The 15,474-nt window shown below is 49.3% G+C and overlaps 1 protein-coding gene across 1 annotated transcript in view; it reads left to right on the top strand.

Moving 5' to 3' along the window:
* Window positions 1-15,474, top strand: part of arhgap29a (Rho GTPase activating protein 29a) — a gene marked incomplete at its 5' end in the record, with an annotated part of 44,990 nt that overhangs the window by 14,407 nt on the left and 15,109 nt on the right. The window contains 5 exons of the mRNA XM_080855053.1: window positions 4,772-4,915; window positions 12,643-12,739; window positions 13,326-13,398; window positions 13,844-13,904; window positions 14,467-14,613. Of these exons, the coding sequence (XP_080711179.1) occupies window positions 4,772-4,915; window positions 12,643-12,739; window positions 13,326-13,398; window positions 13,844-13,904; window positions 14,467-14,613 (522 nt within the window). The remainder of the gene's footprint in view (window positions 1-4,771; window positions 4,916-12,642; window positions 12,740-13,325; window positions 13,399-13,843; window positions 13,905-14,466; window positions 14,614-15,474) is intronic.

The following is a 15,474-nucleotide window of genomic DNA, read 5'->3' as shown; positions in this document are numbered from 1 at the left end:
GAGAGAATAGGTGTGTGTGTGACTGTGTGCGCACGTTTTTGGGAAGATGTTTAGTCATCAACCCCCCAGTTGCCGACTTGCACCTCATAGCATACAGTTCTCATTCCACTGTGTGGAGTTTGAGTTCTGACCAGTTGGCTGGAAGTTGCCATGTTGGTAATGAGCTGCTAATTTGTGGAAACAGCCCTGCAGCATCACTACTGAACGCACTCTTACCCCAGTGCCCAAATCTGCCCCCACAGTAGACCTCTGGAGAGTCCCTTGAGGACCCAAAATGTCTAATGCCAAATAGCTAACAGACAATACAGACAACAGTGGCCCCTGGATTTGAGGCAGTCTTAGGGCATCCTCTTCTCATCCTTCACCACACCGCTCCATCTCTACCTCCCTCCCTCCCCCCCTCCCTCCCTCCCTCTGTCTGTAACCCCACCCAACCCCTGCCCTTGCTCCCCTCCCGTTAGTAAACTGAAAGGCTCACCGTCTGATTTATTGTTCCATAAATGCTTCATGCGGCAGGGGAACAGAAGGGAGAGGACAGGCCCTGCTGTTTGCCAATGGCCTCCAGGAGGGAGAGCGAGAAGGGAGGGTGGGGGGGGTGAGACGGCGGAAAGAGCTTCCGCTATCTTTCTCTTCTCTTTTCTTTCTTCCGAGCTGAAAAGCTTTTCTCTGTCTCTTTCTCTCTCTCTCTGACTCTCTCTTTCTCTCTCTCTCTCTCTCTTTCTCTCTCTCTCTCTCTCTCTCTCTCTCTGTCTCCCATCTCTCTGGTTAAACACGAGCACTGCCCGTCAGAGGCTGCTGTGTGTGTGTGTTTTTTTCCCCCCGGGCATAACACACACACACACACACACACACTGATGCACACACACCCATTCACGTAACACAGGGGCTGTGGCTGTTCCAGGGGCCCGATGACCAAGGGTGCCTGGAGTGCATGTGGCCCCCAACAGTGGTGGGAAACTGGCTGGGCTCTATTGTGCTCCAGCCCCGGCGGGGAGTGGAGGGTTGGAGGGCTGAGGCACGAGGTTGAAGCGGCGGCCTCCGCACCTCACCCAGCATCCCGCTGGGCCTGTGGGCTCCGCTTAATGTTGTGCTAATTAGTGTGGATCTTTTTAGGGGGAAATGGTGTCGTGTTTGGCGTGTCAGTGCATGGGATGCCGAATGGAGACAAGTGGTCGTGTGGCCATACAGGCCAGCACCGAATGTTTTTTAGGCCTGCAGAGCTCACACACAGAGACACACACACACACACACACACACACACACACACACACACACACACACACACTCAGACACGCACAGATGCACACACACCCATTCACAAATGCTGACACTCTCTCGGACTCACATATGCCTGCACATACACACACACACACACACACACACACACACACACACACTGTATTTCCCGCTGTCACCATCAGCTTGTTTTGTTTTGTTTGTGAATGGGATGTGGTTGAGGGCGGGGGGTTGTGTGAGGCCATTGTATGCATCTTATTGTCATTCGTAGAGTACTATCTTTGCCACTGGGTTTTTTCTTTGACCCCCAGTCCAATTAAGAGCCTGTGGCTTGAGGTCTTGGGCCTGACCGGCATTACACTCTGACCCACCTACTCATTGCTCCCTGCATTCTCTCAAGGCTCTCAGGGGGATTAACATGTGTGTGTGTGTGTGTGTGTGTGTGTGTGTGTGTGTGTGTGTGTGTGTGTGTGTGTGTGTGTGTGTGTGTGTGTGTGTGTGTGTGTGTGTGTGTGTGTGTGTTCGTGTGTGTGTGTGTGTGTGTGTGTTTGTGTGTGTGTGTGTGTGTGTGTGTGTGTGTGAGTGTACATTTGTGTGTGTATGTGTGTAGGGAGATATAGAAACAGAGAATGATGCAAACCGTCAACGGAAAAAGTAAGGTGTGGGATGATGCTATTTCTGCAGCTGTTTCCAGTTGTCAGGTGCTGATGCAGCCGGCCTCTCCTCTCTCACATCACAGTGATGGCCACTCAAGAGATGCCAAGCAATAAGCAATAGCCTCCAAACCAGATAAAGAACTACAGGAAGTAGCAGGAGCCGAACATTCCAGCTGCATATAGCGTCGCCATGGCAGCCCCCCACTTTCATTCCTGTACTCCAGCATCAGAGTGTTCTTGGCAGCAGGCTTTGATGGGAAGCTAATGGTGGGGAGTTGGCGTGTCTGTCTGGCGTGACTCTGGAGGCACTTCAATGGGGAGGCAGACTCCTCCAGACTGGCTCAGAGCAAGTGTGTGTGTGTGTGTGTGTGTGTGTGTGTGTGTGTGTTTTTATGCGGGGGCCTCGCCTGGTACAGCATAGTACTATCGGTGATGGGGTCGCGGGGTCAGCATCCCCCGGGAAGCACATACACTGCAGCACGACTGTGTGCATTCATTGCACCCCGTGTAGTTGCAGATAAAGGCTTCTGCGGGACTGAATAACATGTGTGTTTTAGTCTGTCTTTGTCCTGCATAACTTGTTCAGCTGGAGTTGTTTTTGAACTTCTCTTAGATTACTGTATTATTTCTCTCTCCCGCTCTCTCTCTCGCTTTTTGGGTGGGTGGAGTGGAGTGCAGCTGTCGTTGCCATGGCGTCCACATCCACGGCTGCATTAGTTCCACAGTGGGCTCTGCGTCTTTTTTTATTTTTTGTTGTGCTCGGGAAAAAAAAAAAGAATACGAAAGAAAAAAAAGCGGGAGACGGCTAAAGTCTCTCTGATCCCCTGTTCCATGCCCGGGGTAATCCAGCGGTCCACCGTCAGCACAAACGCTGCCCTCTCTCTTTCTCTGTCTGTCATTCTCTCCCGCGCGCTCCCTCTCTCTCTGTCACTGTGGGTTATGTTTTTTACCTCCGTGAAAACACAAACTGGAAATTGCAGAACACCATCCATACAATGGCATTTTTCTCTGCTTTCTTCTTTTCTCTCACTATCTTCCTCATCATTTCCCTCTTTCTCATTCTTTCCACTCAACTTTTCCATGTCCTCTATGTCGATTTGAATCGTTTGCAGATACCGTGTGCGGATAGAGAGTGTTTGTCTTAACGATAGGGCTATCTGTATTAGTTTAATTTCGGACGCAGAGAAACTCGGGCTCCGTGTAAACTTGGCCTAATACTCTCCTTGTTTAGCTCTCCCTCGCTTCTCTTCTCTTCGGCTCATTCTCCGTCCATCCCTCTCTCAGCTGGCTCTCCTGCGGCCTCTCCCTCCGTGCTCACAGGAGGCTGGGGCTGGGGCTGGGTGATTTACTGCTGCCCCGCTAGCATCTGGAGAGTGTTTCTGGGTGGGTGGGGTGCGGCTGACCTCACCCCCTCGGCACGCGGAGAGAAGCCACCATCCCAGTCCTTGCGCCTGCACTCTCTGGCCTCCTTTCTGCTTATCCTTCCATCTCTCTCACTTTATTTCTGTCTAACTTTATCTCTATATCTATCTCTCCCTCTCTCTCACTTTCTCTCTTTATCTCTCTCTACCTTTGTCTCTCTCTTTATCTCTCTCTCACCCCCACTCTCTTTATCTCTCTCTATCTTTATATCTCTCTTACCCCCACTCTCTTTATCTCTCTCTATCTTTATCTCTCTCTATCTTTATCTCCCTTTATCTATCCCTCTCCCCCTCTCTTCTGTGACTAACACCTGTAAATGGACATTCTCATGCCCAGGGCCGAAACCAATAGACTCCCACTTGCCCAATTATAAGACCCCCATTCACACAGTTACTCAGCCACTGAGCCCTGGATGATTTTATTGTATGGTTGGGACACACACACACACACACGCACACACACACACACACACACACACACACACACACACACACACACACACGGGGGGGGGGGGGGAGTGCAATGGAGGCTCCTTAGTCATGGTGTAGGTATTTGTTTTCCTTTCGGGGCTGTGTGAGTCGGCAGGCCATTAGGGGATGTTGGGATGCTGAGTGGTCACAGCTCCTGCCCATATATCTAATGCTTCACCAGCTGCTTACACTGGGTAATGGTGCACTAGGGCTGAATATATACAGTGGTTCAGTGGACCGGGAAGACTAGTGTTTAGAGGCCTTTGTGGGTTACTGTACATGTGTTGTAGTGACGGAGACCTTTGTCATGGAGATAGTTTTGGGGTTTGGTACTGTACTTAACGGACCTTCAGGTATTTTAAGGTCGTAGCTTTGGTTTAACCACAGGCAGTGGGTCTGTCGAGGAGCCAGTTGTTTTTCTTTAGGGACGCAGCGGTGGAACAGGTTGACAGACAGGTTGACAGACGAGGAGAGAGATGGACGTGGGAAAGTCCCTGGAGCATTTTTAGGATGAAGGGGCCTTGCTCGAGGGCCCCAAAGGCTATAGATCTTAGTTGGCGATCAGGCTTTCAAACCCTATGGATTGGCTACAAACCGGATTTCCCTTTTACTTTCTCAGGCCACGGCCCTTAGGTGACAAGTGAGACATCCAAGACACGGGGCTAACCCACTTCCTGTGACACTCGTATAAACTTCTACCTAAGTGCCTCACTGACACACGTAGTGATTCACCAGCCAGGCATGTGATAAACAAGGGGTGCTTGTACCTCGGAGATGTGCACTGGCACCTCTGGAGGTGCTGCTGTGAATATGTGGTTTGGGTGTGTGGTTATGACTAAGGCTTTGTCATGCCAGTGCTTCACGGTTGAGTTTCACTCGTCGCTAACTGCTCTCTTTGTCTGTCTGTCTGTGTGTGTGTCTGTGTGTGTGTGTGTGTGTGTGTGTGTGTGTGTGTGTGTGTGTGTGTGTGTGTGTCTGCTCCTGCAGAGCACCAGGACTGTCTGCACCAGGTGGTCCACGAGCGATTGGGCGAGCTGCTGCGCGTGCTGAAGGCAGTCATCGGCAAACACCAGACCCTCAACTCTGTCGACATCCTCAGCGCTGCCGGCACAGTCATCGCCAAGGTCAAAGGTGAGACCCCTCCTATCCCCCTACTACACCCCTAGCCTCCTCCTCCTCCTCCTCCTCCTCCTCCTCAGAGACGCAGCTTGTAAATCTGACCCCTCCCCCCGCTGGACTGGTTTCTTAGATGATGAAGCAGTGCTCTGCCCAGCTCTATAACGCTCTCTCTCTCTCTCTCTCTCTCTCTCTCTCTCTCTCTCTCTCTCTCTCTCTCTCTCATCTACCGCTGGCAGTGGATCAGGTGTCCCTTCTTGCCCGCCAGCAGTAACAAGTCCAGCCCACTGACATTTTTTCATTTAGTCAGACAAACGAGGTGTTTGTGTGTGTGTATGTGCGTGCGTGTGTGTGACTTGCATTGTGGTCACTGGGAGCCTGTTGTCGGCTTGGCATAACAGACAAACAGACTCCGAAAGGAATCAGTGTAGTTGGGCATTAGATGTATACCTCCCTGGGGAATTTCCAACTGATGCATTTGATCAGGGGGTTGTGTTTGTTTGCCAGCATGGATGAATATACATGCATCTTTGGAAGAGTGTGTGTGTGTGTGTGTGTGTGTGTGTGTGTGTGTGTGTGTGTGTGTGTGTTGTACATGCAGAACATGTGTGCATGTGAACTGTGTGTGTGTGTGTGTGTGTGTGTGTGTGTGTGTGTGTGTGTGTGTGTGTGTGTGTGTGTGTGTGGGTGTGTTGTACATGCAGAACATGTGTGCATGTGAACTGTGTGTGTGTGTGTGTGTGTGTGTGTGTGTGTGTGTGTATATGTTTGTTGATTCATGAGCCTATATATTGTACAGTATATGTGTGCATGTGAATAAGCCAGAGAGTGTGGGTTTGTGTATAAACTCAATGAGAGTGTGCGTGTGCGTGTGCGTGTGTGTGTGGGTGTGTGTACGCATGCGTATATGTGTGTGTGTGTGTGTGTGTGTCCGCATGCATATATATGTGTGTGTGCTGTTGTTGCCAGGAGAGGCTGTTCTATGAACGCCTTTGTGCTGCAGAGCAAAAGAGAGTGGGGTAAAAAAAAAGAGAAGCAGTGTGCAGGATACCCATTTGGCCTGGTCGTCTTCTCAGGGGAGATTATCAGTGTGTGTGTGTGTGTGTGTGTGTGTGTGTGTGTGTGTGTGTGTGTGTGTGTGTGTGTGTGTGTGTGTGTGTGTGTGTGTGTGTGTGTGTGTGTGTGTGTAGTGTGTGTGTGTGTGTGTGTGTAGTGTGTGTGTGTGTGTGTGTGTGTGATACCCATACCTGGCCGTCTCCTCAGGGGAGATTATCATCTGGCATGCAGGGCGATTCTACAGTTGGCTGGCGTAGTGAGCAGGAATGCCAGAGAGGAGAAGAGAGGAGAGCCTCCACTCCTCTCTCCTTCTGCACTGTCAAAGCACTGCAGCTATCTGTCTCTATAGTCTGTATCAGTATCTGCAGTCTGTATCTGTAGTCTGTCTCTATAGTCTGTCTGTCTCTGTAGTCTGTAGTCTGTGTCTATAGTCTGTCTCTGTAGTCTGTGTCTGTAGTCGGTCTCTGTACTACATAGTCTGTGTCTGTAATAAGTATCTGTAGTCTCTGTAGTCAGTCTCTATAGTCTGTCTCTGTAGTCTGTCTATAGTCTGTATTCTGTCTCTGTAGTCTGTCTCTGTAGTCTGTAGTCTGTAGTCTGTATCTGTAGTCTGTAGTCTGTCTCTGTAGTCTGTCTCTGTAGTCTGTAGTCTGTGTCTGTAGTCAGTCTCTGTACTACATAGTCTGTGTCTGTAATAAGTATCTGTAGTCTCTGTAGTCAGTCTCTACAGTAAGTATCTGTATCTGTAGTCTGTATCAGTATCTGTTTCTATTGTCTGTACTCTGTGTCTGTAATTAGTATATGTAGTCAATATCTGTATTCTGTCTCTGTAGTCTGTCTCGGTAGTCTGCATGTCTCTCTGTAGTCTGCATGTCTCTCTGTAGTCTGTTTCTGTAGTCTGTGTCTGTAATTAGTATCTGTAGTCAGTCTCTGTAGCCTGCATCTGTGTCTGTGTAGTCCATGTCTGCATGTTTTTGTCAAAGCTTGACATTAACGAAGATCACTGACCCACTGAACTGAGAGGACAGAGGCTGTGAAGAGGACGGTTAGGGTGGGATGGGGTGGGGGATGTTGTCAGGATCGGTGTTTTTGAGGAAATAAGGGAGGAGTGTGTGTGACTGGTGTATATAGGTCAGTGTATGCGTGTTTGTGTGTTGAGGGGTTTAAGGAGGGAGTACCCCATGTTGTGTATGTGTGAGAATCAGACTGTATGAGTTTAAAAAGTGAGAGTAAGACAAAGAGCTTGAGCGTGAGTGTGCGTGAGTGAGTGTGTGTTTGTGTGTGTGTGTGTGTGTGTGTGTGTGCTTCTGTGTATCCCTACAAGAGTTGGAGACAGTGTATATGCAAAACAGCAACAGAGGGCATCATTAAGTTCTTCGGTTCATTCTACCCGCCCTCCCCTCCTCTGCCCTCCTCTCTGTCGCCATCAGTTTGTTTATAGTCTGCACCACTAGGGTCTCGTTAGTTAAATAAACCTGCTCCAGACCAGGTAAATTCCTCTGTTTAGTTTAGTCTGTACGTGTGTGTGTCTGTGTGTGTGTGTGTGTGTGTGCGTGTGTGTGTGTGGAGGAGGGACACTTCAGTAGAGGAACGGTGATTGATTAGTTTGCCCTGTTTTAACAGTTGGACAGGCCCACCGAACAAGTCATGTGTTCCAACTATGTAAACCTGTCCCAGCCCCCCCCCAACCTCTCAAAATGGCCACCGGCTGCTTCTTTGAAAGTGGTTGATATTAACTAAACCACTCAACTGGCCTCAGGCAAACCGCTCCAGCCACTTCTAAAGGACGTCATTTTTTCTGAAGAATCCAAAGTGGCTGTTTAAAAAAAACAAAAAGGGTTTGTGTTTGATACAGTGACTCCACAGTGTCTGTCACTGGTGGGAATGTGAATTTGGGGATAGGAATGCTGGGATCAGGAAGAAGGGGTTAGTTTCAGCTGACCACAGGTCAGCAAGTGCAGACGGACACTTCTTCTTTTGTCCAGCAGGGGGCCAGAGACGCTTCCTCATCATATGGTGTTGGTGAATCATGCACGTACACATTCAATATTTGATCAGAAATCTATTCATACTTCACACATATGTTATTGATACACTAACATTTAAGAACATGCTAATAGTATGTCCTATACACATACTCACGTACCTGCTCAAACATGCTCTCGTGTACTCATAAAGTCACATAAATACTCATACAAACACATACAACCACACACAGGTATGAAAGTCGCTCTCTCTCACACACACACACACACACACACACACACACACACACACACACACACACACACACACACACACACACACACACACACACACACACCTATGTAACATGACCCCACATCAACCATGGCAGCTAATTGCCTTCTGAGAAAGTTGAAAATCCAGCCCCCGTTGCCTGGGGCAACCCCAGTTGCAGAAGGGTCGCACGTGTAGCAGGTCGACTGTGCTCGTGCGCTGGCCTACACTCACTCACTGTGTGTGTGTGTGTGTGTGTGTGTGTGTGTGTGTGTGTGTGTGTGTGTGTGAGAGAGAGAGACTTTCATACCCGTGTGTGATTGTATGTGTTTGTATGAGTATTTATGTGTGAGTGTGTGTGAGTGTGTGTGTGTGTGTGTGTGTGAGTGTGTGAGTGTGTGTGTGTGTGTGTGTGTGTGTGTGTGTGTGTGTGTGTGTGTGAGTGTGAGTGTGAGTGTGAGTGTGTGTGTGTGTGTGTGAGTGTGAGTGTGAGTGTGAGTGTGAGTGTGAGTGTGAGTGTGAGTGTGAGTGTGAGTGTGAGTGTGAGTGTGAGTGTGAGTGTGAGTGTGAGTGTGAGTGTGTGTGTGTGTGTGTGTGTGTGGAGGGGAGGGGAGGGGAGGAGTGGGGCGGAGATGAGTGTCACTTCCCAGCGGCAGGGCCCTGGTATGCGGAGCGGGAACCCAGTCAGCAACAGAGGGATGTGGAGGGGTCCTGACAGGGGTAAAACTCATCAGAGGGGTGCGTTTCTGTGGAACGGGGGGAGCGGGGGGGGGGGGGGGGGGATTATTTATGTCCAGCCAGTGCTGAGTGTAAGGGAGGCTGGCCTGGATGGCTTGGCCGTGCTTAGATGGCTGGATCCCTCCCTCCCTCACTAACTAGGTCCCATTCCTATGGTGGCAAAAAAGTATGAAAGTATGCGCTGGTCAAACACGGATCACCCTCTTTCTCTCTCTCTTTTCTCTTCTCTATCGCTCACTGTCTTCCTCTCTAACTCTGCCTCTCTATCTCCCTCTTTCTTTAGCTCTCTTTCTGTCTTTGTCTCTTTACTCTCTTCTGTCCTGCAGGAATAAGCCACAACTGTATGTTCCCTTTAACTGTGAGCAAAATGTATCTTTCAATTAATTCCTAGATTTAGTTTTATGTCTTTCTTTTCTTTGCTTTGAACGTGTAGTCTGTGTGTGTGTGTGTGTGTGTGTGTCTGTGTGTGTGTGTGTGTGTGTGTGTGTGTGTGTGTGTGTGTGTGTGTGTGTCTGTGTGTGTGTGTGTGTGTGTGTGTTCATTTCGCACCATCATCTTTCCCATCTGCCCCTGAACCCCAAACCAACACCTTGCTTTGCCTCTGAACCAAAATAATGAGCTTCAAAGTGTGGGCCTCCTCGCTCAGAGCTCTCTTAACGTATCACCAGGGCAACTGACACTCCGACAGGGTCCCCCCCCCCTCAGCTAATCAATGTCACCCCGGAGTCCCTCGGAAGCTGGCTGACAGGGGGGAGATACTAGTGGGGAACGTACATGAAGCTGAACCTTGCGTACACACACACGTACACACACACGTACACACACACGTACACACACGTACACACACACGTACACACACACGTACACACACACGTACACACACTAATACAACATACATTTAGCTGAACCTCGCCAACACACACAGAGTGTCTCAGGGTTTCCCGAAGGACCCCGGGGACAGAGGGGTCGAGGAAAAAGGAAGATTGCGGTACTATTTCGTCCTTTTGGTGGTTTCGTAATTTTTTCAAGGAACTAAATTGGTTGGACAAAGCTACACAGCCACTTCAGTGTTGGGAGGAGTGTTTCTCGGCCCTGACATGAAGACGTGACGGTGCGCTGCAGTCCTCGCCATCCCCAGGACACCACTCTAGTAACATGTGTGGGAAACCCTGAGACACTCTGTGTGTGTTGGCGAGGTTCAGCTAAATGTATGTTGTATTAGTGTGTGTACGTGTGTGTGTACGTGTGTGTGTACGTGTGTGTGTACGTGTGTGTACGTGTGTGTACGTTCCCCACTAGTATCTCCCCCCTGTCAGCCAGCTTCCGAGGGACTCCGGGGTGACATTGATTAGCTTACTGGGCTAGCTAGCTGTGTTTTGTCAAAAAGAGAGCGAGCGAGGGGGGGGGGGGGGGGGATTCAAAGGTAGATTTAAGGAAACAAGACATATTGAAACCTAGAAAGAGGTAGAACGTGTGAAAACGAAAGGATGAAAGGTGGCATAGAGTGATATCGGGTGAAAGACAAAGTGATGTCAAAAGAGAGAAAGAAAGACAGAATGAGATAGGGGGGGGGGGGGGGGGGGTGGGGTAGAAAACAATGCCATTTTTGCTTGGTGATGTAATTTCCACATTTGGATTGTGAGTGGCTGGAGAGGGGCTGCCATTGTGTTCTCGTGAGCTTCAGGATGTCCTGTTGGGGAAGAGAGGGAAGGGTGCAGGGGGGTGGGGGGGGGGGACGTGACAGCCGCATTCACAGCTAGCTTTAGGCGGCCACAGAGTAGTGACTCGGAGGATCCCTCGAAATCGGGCTCTTGCGGCGGCGGCGGCAACTCAACCACAATACAACCAACACGAAGGACCCCGGGGACAGAGGGGTCGAGGAAAAAGGAAGATTGCGGTACTATTTCGTCCTTTTGGTGGTTTCGTAATTTTTTCAAGGAACTCAATTGGTTGGACAAAGCTACACAGCCACTTCAGTGTTGGGAGGAGTGTTTCTTGGACCTGAGCTCATAGCGGTCGTCTTTGCGGTGTGTGTGACTCTGGATGGGCAGTTTCGTTGTAGGTGAGTGTTTTTTGGTTTGGGGAAACTTAAAAAAGGCAAAATGCAGAAAAGAGGGATAGAAAAAGAGAAAGAGAGAGTGAGAGAGAATCTCTACCTTCGGTGCCTGTCTGAGGTGTTTCCCTCTGGCGTGCTATGTGGGTTCTCTTACGGCATTGCTGGTGACAGGAAACCCTCAGCAGACTCTCGGAGCTTTACGACAGCCTCAGCAAGGAGCTCGTTTCAGCCTCTTGGTTGCAGATTTCCTGTTTCTGTGAAGAAACACATACATGCAAAAAAACGGCAAGGTTTCAGCCAGCAGAACCTTTCTTAGTCTCGCTTTCAGTCAGTTGCATCATAGCTTCAGCAGGGCATCGCTTAGCTGTTCTGTAGCTAACAGAGGTTGTTTCCAAGTCGTGACATGGATGTATGAATTTGTGATCTGTGAGGTAGTGATAAAGAAGAAGATGGTTTGGCTTGTTTCGTTGGAAGTGAAACCACTGGTGGTAAGTGTGATTTCAAAATAGGCATTCTACAATCTCACAGTCTGTGAATCCCCATTGTTTTTGAGTCTGGGTTCATGTTTGTGGGTGTGTGTTTAGGAGTTCATGTTTGTGTGTTTGTGTGTGTGTGTGTGTGTTCATGTTTGTGTGTTTATGTGTTTGTGTGTGTGTGTGTGTGTGTGTGTGTGTGTGTGTGTGTATGGGTTCATGTTTGTGTGTTTGTGTGTGTGTTCATGTCTGTGAGTTTGTGTGTGTGTGTGTGTGTGTGTTCATGTGTGTTTGTGTGTGTGCGTGTGTGTGTGTGTGTGTGTGTGTGTGCGTGTGCGTGTGCGTGTGCGTGTGCGTGTGCGTGTGCGTGTGCGTGTGCGTGTGCGTGTGCGTGTGCGTGTGCGTGTGTGTGTGTGTGTGTGTGTGTGTGTGTGTTCATGGAGGAGAATGTGCCAAGAGCAGCGGCGGTGTCAGGGGAGCAGGGGAATGGCGTCAGTGGGTTTTCTCGCCGATCTCTGCCGTGCTCACAGCAGCACAATCCATCCCCCTTCCAGCACTCGTTTGGTTCTTCTCCTCCCTTTTTGACAGGAAGTTTATCATGGTGGTGGAGAGGGAGGGGGGGAGGGGGGGGGGGGGGGGGGGGTTAGCTGATTGTAGCTTATTTACACTACTGATTTTTTCCTTTTTTTGCTTCTTTTTTAACACTTTCTCTTTATGTTTTCAAACTGCTCGAGCTCTTAGGTTCATGACAGGAAATGGTTGTTTTGGCAGATTACCGTCAGAGCTTTTTGGTTTTAACACATCCCTCTCACCATCCATGATTTAAACCCAGACAAGGGCGACGATGCATAACCTCTGCTCCCGCACTCTGTGCCAAGCCAAATTCCAGAAAAATGGAGCAAAAAAAAAAAGGGAAAAAAACGATACTTGATTTGTTGTGTTGATCGTCTGCCCTCAGCCTTCCTTTTCTGTGTGTGTGTGTGTGTGTGTGTGTGTGTGTGTGTGTGACGTATGAGACTGTGGTTATGTTTGAATGCTTGGCTGGCCTCTGTGAGCTCGCCATATGCTAGCTTGCGCGGCCTCAGGCTGAGGTGATATGGCTCCTCCGCTCTTGTGTGTTGTGGGTAGGATCTTGGTTTTACTCATCTTGATTTTTGTGCACTTTTTACACTTTTTGACAGGTGTGAACTTCAAGGAAGTGAATGATGAGAACAAGCAGAAGCTCTTTGGCGAGATCTACACTTCAATAGACACTTTGGCATTCACGTTTGGCAATGTGTAAGTGAAGCACAACACAACCACTCAACCCTCCACATACCACTGACAGTTGAGAGATGGATCACGTATGAAACTTGGCTTCTTTTGCCACGGGTAACTGATGATGACGGAGGTATTTGTGGGTGCATATGAGCCGGGGCGTATGCCAGCACTCACGTCTGTTTTCATGTAATAACAGCTGTGTCTCTCTTGGATCCCATCCCCTGGCTCCGCACGTCAGTTTTGTGAGAATGGTGTGTGTGTGTGTGTGTGTGTGTGTGTGTGTGTGTGTGTGTGTGTGTGTGTGTGTGTGTGTGTGTGTGTGTGGCAGCTGTGTGTGTGTGGCATCTGTGTGTGTGTGTGTGTGTGTGTGTGTGTGTGTGTGTGGCAGCTGTGTGTCTGTGTGTGTGTGTGTGTGTGTGTGTGTGTGTGTGTGTGTGTGCTAAGATGGAGCAGGGAGTGCACCAGTCTGCCTGTGAGTCAGGAATGAGATCAGAGGCCTGTAGAGATCCCTCTGTCAGCAGAGTCATCGTCTCATTTTCTCTCTCTCTCTCTCTCTGTCCCTCTCCCCCCCCCCCCCCCCCTCTCCCTCTCTTCCTCGTTTCAGAGTGTCTGACTTCCTTATGGGAGATGTAGAGAATGGATCAGCTTTGGGGCTCCCCCAGGCGCGAAGAAGCCGGGTAAGACATCATCTGCACCTCTTTTCAAAATCAAGAGATAGGAAAAATACAGAGATAAATTACCAGCCAAAGACAACCAAAGAGGATGTCCCCTTCCACCTTTTTTTTTTTTTTTTTTTTTTTAAACCTGCGTAGTGCTGGGGTCAGAAGGTCCATGAAAAATAGCCACGGCCACCCTGTGTCAGGCAGTGAGAGCGCTTTTCCTGTTTTGGAGAGGAGCTCCCGAAATATCCTTATGGAAGTCAGTGATCATGCCGAGAGCAGCTATCTGGCCCTCCGTTGTAAAAAGAAAGGTCTTTACATTAGTCGGGCACGGGCTGGACAGGATAGATGCTTGTTTACCGTGCGACTCAAGGGCCTCTTTCCTGTCCGTCTGGACGCCATGATCCCCCCCCCCCCCCCCCACCTCACGGCGCTTATCTGACCTCCCTTTGTCTTTTTGCAGTCATTTGAGAATGTCTGTGTGGAGTCCGGAGGGTCCGGACCAGAGAAGGATGATTCCCCAGGTAAGAGACGCTTCTGCCCCCCCTGTGTGTGTGTGTTGGGCTGGGGTCTGTGGTCACTCTGTGCTCTGACAGGGTGGGAAGAGTCAACGCTGTCTTGTCAGCAAGCACTACTAAATCAGTGCTCGGTGTTCTAGGCTGCTCACATCTCGGCCATCCCACTTCAAGGGTATATATAAGCCCCCCTCACTCAGCAGTTCAGTGATACAAGTGTGTGTGTGTGTCTGTGTGGCTGTGTGTGTGAGTGTGTGAGTGTGTATGAGAAGTGTGTGTGTGTGTTTGTGTGTGTGTGTTCCTATGGATGAAGGGCTTTAGTTACTGTGTGTGTATAAGTAGGGAGCATTACCCAGACGTCTTATAGTTACCTGTCATAAGGCCGTCATAACCAATCCCTTGTCAGAGCTGCTTAGCATCAGTCTGAATTTTAAGGTGACCCCTCTACCTTTCACCTATATGGTGACCTAGCCATGTACTCTTTAACTGATCTTACTGATTTAAACCAGGAACTATGACATCATTTTGAAATCTGTGTGTGTGTGTGTGTGTGTGTGTGTGTGTGTGGCAGGTCCATCTCCGCCGGCGCGGGTGGAGGAGGTGGACGCAGCGCTCCACGGGAGCCTCACCGGTGTGGAGTCTGCCCTGCTCTACGCAAAGACCTGGTCTAAGTACACCAAGGACCTGCTCAGCTGGGTGGAGAAGCGCATCAACCTCGGTGGGTCCACTGGCCTCAGATCAGGGACCAGATAACCATGTCCTTAGTTCTTAAGTGCTTCAATGAGTAATCAAGTGTTTATGATACATGCCGCTAGTAATGAGCCATAACATTTATCATTATGAGCTAAAAGCAATATCATTGATCATTAATCATTAATTACTTAGTAATTAATTGTTTTATAGGTCTGTACAATTGAATACAGTGTAGTGAAGTCAGAGTCAGGTCTGGCTAGGCCAGGACAACATGGAAGATTTTTAATGTTTCCCCACAATCTCATGCAGTTTCTGCATTGAGGTGAAAGGGGAGTGAAGTTGGGTTAAGCTGTTCCCAGGTCAGCCCAGATGAGTTCAAACTGTAGGCTGACTATGATGATCCATGACTCCGTGAAGGCGTAGGTGGTAGGAGCCGTAGTGACCCGTAACTGAATCATCTCTGAGAAAAACCAGCCTTCATCTGTTCCTCATTCCAGAGAAACAGGACAGTGGTACAGCATGTTATAAAACTGATAAAGCTTTGCTAGATCAGCTGAACCCTCATGTCTGGTCCACATCATTGATAATGGCTTATAGTGGCTGCAGTTAAAATACCGGCTGTACCCAGGTCAGTGCTGGGGCTGTCTGTGTGGGATGCAGGCTTGGTCTTCTCACCTGTCTGCTCTGAGTGGACAGTCGTTAGCGGCCATGGATCTGCCGTACTTGGGGCTGGGTTATGTACACACTGACATGAGCGAGGACGTGTGTTTGCTTTACATGCAGACTTCACACGCCAAGCGCTTGGAACGCCGTTTCCTTCCCTCTTTTTGTTTCCCTCTCTCTCTCTCTCTCTCTCTCTCTTGCTGACCTTTCTTGTGATTGACTT

Source organism: Sprattus sprattus (genome assembly GCF_963457725.1).
Source record: "Sprattus sprattus genome assembly, chromosome: 17".
Taxonomy (NCBI): domain Eukaryota; kingdom Metazoa; phylum Chordata; class Actinopteri; order Clupeiformes; family Clupeidae; genus Sprattus; species Sprattus sprattus.
The sequence above is the reverse complement of the archived record's forward strand: the minus strand, read 5'-3'. Positions and strand labels throughout refer to the sequence as shown.